Raw genomic sequence first — 7,487 nt, forward strand, 5'->3', positions numbered from 1 at the left:
CCTTAACGTTTTGAGTAAAAACATTTTTTTTCATTTTTTGAATGAAGCAAGTTAAATTCGTCCCACACCAATCTCAATGGACCGATGAAGAGTTTCAAGCCATGGTTGAAGGCGTTGAGAACGACATAGACGGCGAACTTGAAGGAGCTCAAACCACAATTGCAACCAAAATTGCAGAGGTCAAGGAACAGATAGCTCCACTTAAAGCTACCAAAGCTACTCTTGACCTCATGGATACTTACCGTTTAGAAGTAAAGAGTGGAATAAGACAATTAAAATTAAAACTTCTAAACTACGAAGCTATACTCCAAAAGTTAGCAGAAATGAGAAGACTTTACCAGAGCTACTTACATGTAAGGGACTTACCTTCAAGCAGTCCGACCAAAGATGAATTTTCTGACATTGTCCCAATTTTGTCCGAAAGTCAGCTCAGATGTTTTGAACTGCTCCCAACATATCCAGAATATGAACGTTTGCCTGAACTCTTCCGCAATCTCAAAAAACGTTTTTTGGTTCTCATGTTCGAAACTTTTATCGGAAGAGACAACAAACGTTCAGAAGAAGAACAAGATATTATTTTAAACTTGTTGTATGACATAACTGTCATAACAAGCTTTTTGAAGTAAAACCGTCATTCTCAAACCACTTCATTTTTTCGATGTCCGAACAAGCACCGAAGCCGAACACAATGGCAGATGTCCTTTCAATGTTGCCAGACAAGCGCCCAGTTCAAATTCAAATTTTGAATTTGAAAGCTCATCTGACAAACACCGTTAAGACTCTCCAAAGTAGTCTTATGACAGAGATGACCAATCTCAAAGCCGATGTCCTCATGAACCAAGCTTCCAATGAGAAACGCCTGAACGATTTCACGGAAACCTTGCGCATTTACGCGAGAGAGAACCGAGACCTTGCCAGACTCATCTACCGTTTCTTCGAAGAGATAGACGCCATCTGGAAGGTACTCGGAAAGGACAGAACATCCAACACCGTAATTCGTGAACACAGAATTGAAGAAGGAATTGTCGAGGAAGAAGAGGAAGAAGAGGAAGAAGATGAAGAAGAGAAACACGAAGAAGAGGAAGTTTGGGCAACCCTTGTTGCCGATGACGCTTACGAAATTTCCCAACCCTACCCATACCAAATCCGCAACAAGGAGACAGGCAAGGTTCTTACCCCAGTCCTCAACAACTTGGGACACTTGAACCTTAACCTTCGGAATCGCGGTTCAATCTCCATGGGCAAGCTTGTCGCAATTCAATGGGTTCCAAATCCAGACAAGAAGACGAGGGTCAGACACATTGACGGTGACAAGCTCAACAACCGTAAGGAGAACCTCGAGTGGTTCTAAGAGTAAAAAAATTTTATTTTAGGGGGAAACCCCGAGTAAATTTAGGTGTTTAGTTCATTAAGTGGGTTAAATTAAGGGTAATTTGGACAATTAGCTCCCGACCTCTGAATTGGACTCTTTCGTCATCCCAGTTGCGTAGGAGGTCGTCCCAGAGGAGTTGGTAGAATTGCCAATCCAAGGACGATTTGTCCTCCCAGGCATTGAGGATGTACTGCTCGTAGAGTTTCATGACCTCTCCCTTGCACCAGACACCCTCTCCCTTGGAACGTAAGGCTTCTTCGAAGTGCTCGAATGCGATTGGCTGCGGGACCATCTGAAATGACACTTTTTGTCCGTTTGGTCAATGTTCGTGTCTCGTGTCATAGTCGACGAAAATACAAACAAACAGGTTATATATGAGTTTGAGACCAAGAATGGTGTAACTCGACCTGTCCGATTCAAATTCGAATAAAAATTTTTTACTTCATGCAATGTTTTATTTCTGTGCCGTCTTCAAGTATGCCCCAGTACTTCCTTTTCGATATTACATGAACTTCGGTGAAAATTTTGTCCAATTTGAATTGACCCATCTTTTCACCGACCATGCCCATTTCAATGAGTTTGTTATAGCCTTCTTCGTTCGTCATGAGTGCATCGATGTTCTCATAGTAAACCACACTTTGATTTGACTTCGGAGAAGAATTTGTTGTAGTTGTCAAGGACTGCCTTTGCGAACTGAGGGTAAGACCAATGTTCGACAATAGGTTTTAATGTGGTTACTAAGCCACTTTGACCTTGAGTGAATTCGTACTTCAAAACAAAAGGAGAAAACCTTTCAACAAAGTTGTCGACCTTCTCATAATGTTTACTCTTCATCTCTTGAGGTTTCTTAATGGAATATCCCCATGTCGAATTCATAAGCAATTTGAGTGTCATTGCAAGTTTGGGGTTTGAAGCTTTCCTAATATCATACAGTTGTTGTATGACTTTTCCAACTGTATAGTTCCTTCCTGGGAACTCACCGTCTTCGTTTGGAATTCCAGTTGGATATATATTGGACGAAACCTCATGTATGCAGCGTTAAGGTCGACATAGTATATCTTTTCATCTGAGTCGAACTTGTCGCATCCAATCGGACCAGTTCGGAAATTCAAGTGAGTCTCTTATCTTCTGAGAAACTTCTCCTGTTATCTCATAAACATCGTCGAAGCAACCTGTTTCATATAAAACCTTCTGACCTAACTCAGATGCTCTCCAATACAATTTGACGTCAATTGGATGTCTCAATGGAAGTTTGTTTATAGCATCTTGAAGTTCTTGCAACCTCATTGGAAGTTCTTCTGGTTCAGGTTGGTATCCGAACAATCCAACTCCTTTTGGAATTGTGTACTTCTTTTGTACTAGAACTTTGTCTGGAACAACTTTTGGTCTTGCTAACAGTGAAAAGTTTGTTTCGTCTTTTGGTACAAAAGTTTCTGTCAGCTTGTCATCTGGAATTGGTTCCAACAAACCTTTCTCGAAAAGAATGTTTACAGCTCTGACAATGTTGCACTTGCCTTTTCCGAACAATGGGTTTGTAAGACTTTCGTTCAACATGAAGTGGTTGTGGACAATTACAATCTTCAACCATGGTAAGTCTTTGTCAACAAACATAGTCGTCATGTGAAGAACCTTTCTCAGTCGGAATGTTGACTCGGATATTGACATTTGCCAACGGTGCAATTTTGCCAATTGACCTCTGAGAATGTACCTTGTCTTCACACATGACTCAAGATACTTCATCTTCTCATCTGTAACAAGACCAGAGTTCCTGAGACATGTAAGAATACAAGGTTCATTGACAATTGTTTCAATTGAATTGTAAATTCCATACCTTGTCAAGTCAATGTCAGACTTATTTCTGAACGGGAAGTATCCAGCATGTTGTCTGACTGCTTGAGGGTTAGGTTGGTACCATTCGAACTTCACTTGCAATTCCTTCAATTGCATTCAAAATGTCTGAGTCGGAGTCAACCATTTGTTCTCTCTTTGTAGTCTTGAAAGCGTCAAGAAGCATTGCAGCTGTTGTGACATTGCCATGCGCATAGTAATATGACCGTCCAAATCTGTTATGGTCAATCTGAGATTGTATCCTTTCTTATTTCCATCTTGAATTGCAGCAAGTACTCCCATGAAGCCTTCTTTGTTCTTTCCTTCGTCAAAGTTTACTGTAAAGGTTCGACCAGATGTAATTTGACTTCTAACTTCACGGTACTTTTCATATGCATATCTTGTTCTTTCCATGGGAGCATGTGCGTCTTCACCTTTTCCTTTTTTCCTTCTCAAAGGATGCAATTGTTCGTCATGTTTCCAGTAGAATCTGGCAAAGCCGTCGTGTCCTTCAACTTGAGGCTCACTAACATCGAAAGGCATGTCCATAAGACGTTCTTTCTCTAACCTCTCTAATCTGTTTGGATAATTTGCGCGTGCTGTTTCTAAGTCCATTTCATAGCGAAGACCAGACAATTTGTCATAGACTTTTATGGGTCTTCCCTTCCTATATTTAAACTTCTTTGAAACTTTCCAACCATATCTTTCTAACTCTGCTTTTATTCTAGCAGATTTTCTATCCATTCTATATGGGGGCATTTTTATAAAAATAAAAAAATGTTTTTTCTTTACTTTACGTAACCGCCTGCTGCCATAAGTCTTTGACGCCAACCCATACCAGCTAATGAAGGTTGACTTGGTTTAGTTTGGAAACTAAACTTTGGTTTTGGTTTATCTTCAGTTTTTGGTTTTCTTCTTCTATCGGTTTTTCGTCACTTTTCGGTTCCTCTGACTTTACCTCACTTGCAGGATGTTGTGTCGTCAACATCTTCATAAATATCATATGCCATTTGTTTTTGTTTTCCTTTCAACTTTTTGTGTTTGTTGTAAAGTTTAGAATATTTCGACTCTAAGTCAATGAGATGTTCTATAATGAACTGTTGGTCAGTGAAGTAAACTTTTCCATCTGTTGTCTCGAAAGCTCCTTCAGACTTCAATATTTTATTTGTGAGAGTCTGTTTCTTTTTTGAGATACTAGCCGTTCCATTTCTATGAAAAGTGACTTTGTAGTTAGGGTTTGTATTTCCAGACCTGGCACTTTCTATTATTGAATTTTTCTCTTCATCTGTAAGTTTTTGACAGGTTTTGACAATGGTTCTGAACTTTTTGTTTGTGGTGTCAAATCTACCGTTTCAACTTCTTCGGTCATTTCATCTCAGTAAAAAATTTTAGTTTGGTTTGTTTTCAACTGGTTGTTTAGGTTTTTTAAGTCGGTCTAAAACTTCCTGAGGTATAGGAAGAACTTGACAAACACGTGGTGTGTAACTGCTGGAAGTCGACAAATCCATCTTGAACCCATTTGTCTCAATGCTGTATTGTTCATTTCATCTCAGTAAAAAATTTACATTCCCCACGTTTGAGGCGGTTGAGGTTGGTTGTTGTTTACCCACTGTTGTGCATGGTTATATCCTCTGTTAAAGAATCTTTCACCTTGGTCCATATAGTGCCCTGCTTGGTTATAGTAGTCATTTGCTTTGTTATAGTAGTTTCCTGCTTGTCTTCCTACATTGTCCATCCATCCTTGAACTTTTCCTCTTGTTTCAGGATTTGGAATAAGATTTGCTGCATCTCGTGCTATCCCAACCTTTCTGTACAGTTTGTATAATAGGTTGTGCTTTCTCTTTAAGTATACCTAATGTACTCAAAATCTTCCTTCCAACTCCAAATACACCTCTGGCTATTGTTCCCACTGCGGGCAAAAATCTGGATGCAACTCCTGCTAATGCGCCAAATAAACCCATTTCTTATGGGTTAAAAAATGACGAATCCAAACAAGGACCCCTATGTTTCTAAGCGACAAAGAAAGCACTCATGATAAAAATCTTTAGTTCAACACCAAATGCTTGGTTTATGGATATCTTGGAAAACATTCCGAGGTATAGAAAGATGGACCACCATACTGGCTAATATTTGTCGGTCAAAACACAAGATACTGTGAAGCCATACCATTATGGTCCAAAAATATTTTAGATGTGAAAACTGCTTTGACAATATTCGTTGACAAATACCATCCAACAAAACTGACATCTGACTGTGAAAGTTCTTTCAAATCAGACGATATTAAAAACTATCTGCGTTCAAAAAATGTAAACCAATATTTCATTGTCGACCAAAACCATTCTGCTCTTGGTGTCATTGACAGTTGTATAAAAATCTTAAGAGACTTAAACCAACCACAAGGTGGTGAGGTAGAATGAAATGTCATATGACGACAAATATAGACACTTCTCCATGGCAAAGATGAGACAAGTTTTAAATATTTACAATAGCCGTAAACAAAAAGGTTTGGGAAACCACTCCCCCGAAGAAATGAAAAACAACCCCGACTTAGAGAAAGACTTATATTTAATAGTTTAGTCAAAAGAGACAAACAAGAAAGAATGCCAGGCTTCAAACTTAAGAAAGGTGACAAAGTAAAAATAGAAATACCTAAACGCGACCCATATGAAAATACTATTGACTATGACAACAATGGGAACTCGACAGGTACTCACATTCGTGTTCGTAAAAATAGAAGAAAGTATACAAGAGAATATTATGAAGTTTTAGGCAAACATGGCAAAATGTACACACTGCAAGCAGAAGATAAAACTACTATTGTCAGACCTCGTTTCAAACTTGTCAAAGTTCAAGGTGGTATACTTTCAAAGACAGTTTAACAAATATAAGACAACTCCTGACGAATATGCTAAAGAAGTTGAAAATGACGACTAAGCATTCTATACCATGCGTAAACTGTCATGTAAGGTGGCATGTAGTCTTTACTCTTGTCCCGTTGTTTGCGTATACCCTGAAACGCGATGTGTATGGTTTCCTCCTACCTCAGTGTCACTCCAGTAACAATTTATAGCAAACTTAACGTCGTCTTTAACATCATATCCTTTACCTTTTGTCATTCCTGACCAATCCCAAAATCTATGCTATGCAAACCTGCTTCAGATGTATTAAACTTACGTAGTGACTGTGCGCAGGTAAATTTTCACCTGAAATCGTTTTACTTCCACCTGTTTCCTTTGAAGAGTTTGCACAATACAAAAACCTGTCGACTATTTGAGTCCAAGTTCCGAGACCAAGTACTACTTCTGGTCTGGTAGAGTTCATTGACGTGTAAATAGAACCTATAGGATATAGTGTTTGAAGTATTTCTGTCTTTAACGTTTGAAGCTCTGTTTTGTCAGCTTTTTTATCATATAAAATCTTGAGCAGTGAATTTAACTTTGTTTTCATCCTCCATGACATAGACATTTCTACATCTAATGTATCTCATCGTTGTTATGTCTTCTTCCGATGTTAAACCTTGTGGAAAGTTAGGAGGTTTCCAATCTAATCATCCCCACCAGCTCCTTCAACCGTTCCTTCAATATTTCTATACCAACAGTTGCGAAGAAATCGTGTGTATGTCCAACGTCAACTTTTCTTGTTTTAAGGTTTCTTGTAAGTTTGTAATATCAGATATGGTATGTGTATGAGTCTTTTTAGAATATTCTTTGTCAGCTCTTGTCACTTCACTTGACATTTTATTGTCAACATATGTTTTATCTGCTTTGTCATCTAACATTGCTGGTAGTTCATCTACGTCATAGATGTTATGTGTATGAGTTTTTGTGGGTATGTTCTATCTGTCCATGCGAGAATATAGTCTCTTGTTGCATCTACATATTCTTTTCAGCTTTGTTGTCAATATCTGCTTTCAAAAGAAGTTCATTTATAGGTTTCTCGTTAAAGTTCCTTTTGTTGGATTTATACAGACAGTATGGTTCTTATTGTCTTGAAACAGAAACTCATCTGTCATTGGGTTTAATGTCAGTTTTAAGTTTCCTTCTTTCAATGACTCAGATATCTTAGAATAGTTGAAAAGTTTTGTTGTGTTCTATTTAGAGCTTGCATAATGAGTTGTCGGTTGTGTTGTATTTCTCTCATAGACGCTGTTTCATTTGACATTTTTATTCTAGATAAAATATGCTTCCAATAGAAAAAAAAATTCAAGAGTTGCTACAACTAAACCATTAGATGAACTTTTTACTAATGTCGGTCAAAAGTTTGAGACAGAGACCGTAAAGCATGAAGG

The 7,487-nt window shown here is 38.2% G+C and overlaps 2 protein-coding genes and 1 pseudogene across 3 annotated transcripts, besides 1 other annotated feature; 1 reads left to right on the forward strand and 2 right to left on the reverse strand.

The window, feature by feature from the left end:
• Positions 1-101: 101 nt before the first annotated feature.
• On the forward strand, positions 102-626 carry TVAGG3_1095430 (uncharacterized protein; the record flags this gene model as incomplete). Its single annotated transcript, XM_051257184.1, has 1 exon — positions 102-626. One exon carries the CDS (start codon positions 102-104, stop codon positions 624-626), a length of 525 nt encoding a protein of 174 aa, XP_051075597.1.
• A 774-nt stretch (positions 627-1,400) lies between these two features.
• On the reverse strand, positions 1,401-1,664 carry TVAGG3_1095440 (uncharacterized protein; the record flags this gene model as incomplete). Its single annotated transcript, XM_051257185.1, has 1 exon — positions 1,401-1,664. One exon carries the CDS (start codon positions 1,662-1,664, stop codon positions 1,401-1,403), a length of 264 nt encoding a protein of 87 aa, XP_051075598.1.
• Positions 1,665-1,803: 139 nt separating this feature from the next.
• Positions 1,804-7,241: a mobile genetic element.
• TVAGG3_1095460 lies at positions 2,740-3,742 on the reverse strand (annotated as a pseudogene). The gene has a single exon. A coding segment is annotated over exon 1 (1,003 nt).
• Positions 7,242-7,487: the final 246 nt, after the last annotated feature.

Source organism: Trichomonas vaginalis (assembly GCF_026262505.1).
Source record: "Trichomonas vaginalis G3 chromosome Unknown ctg_215, whole genome shotgun sequence".
In the NCBI taxonomy this organism is placed as follows: Eukaryota; Parabasalia; order Trichomonadida; family Trichomonadidae; genus Trichomonas; species Trichomonas vaginalis.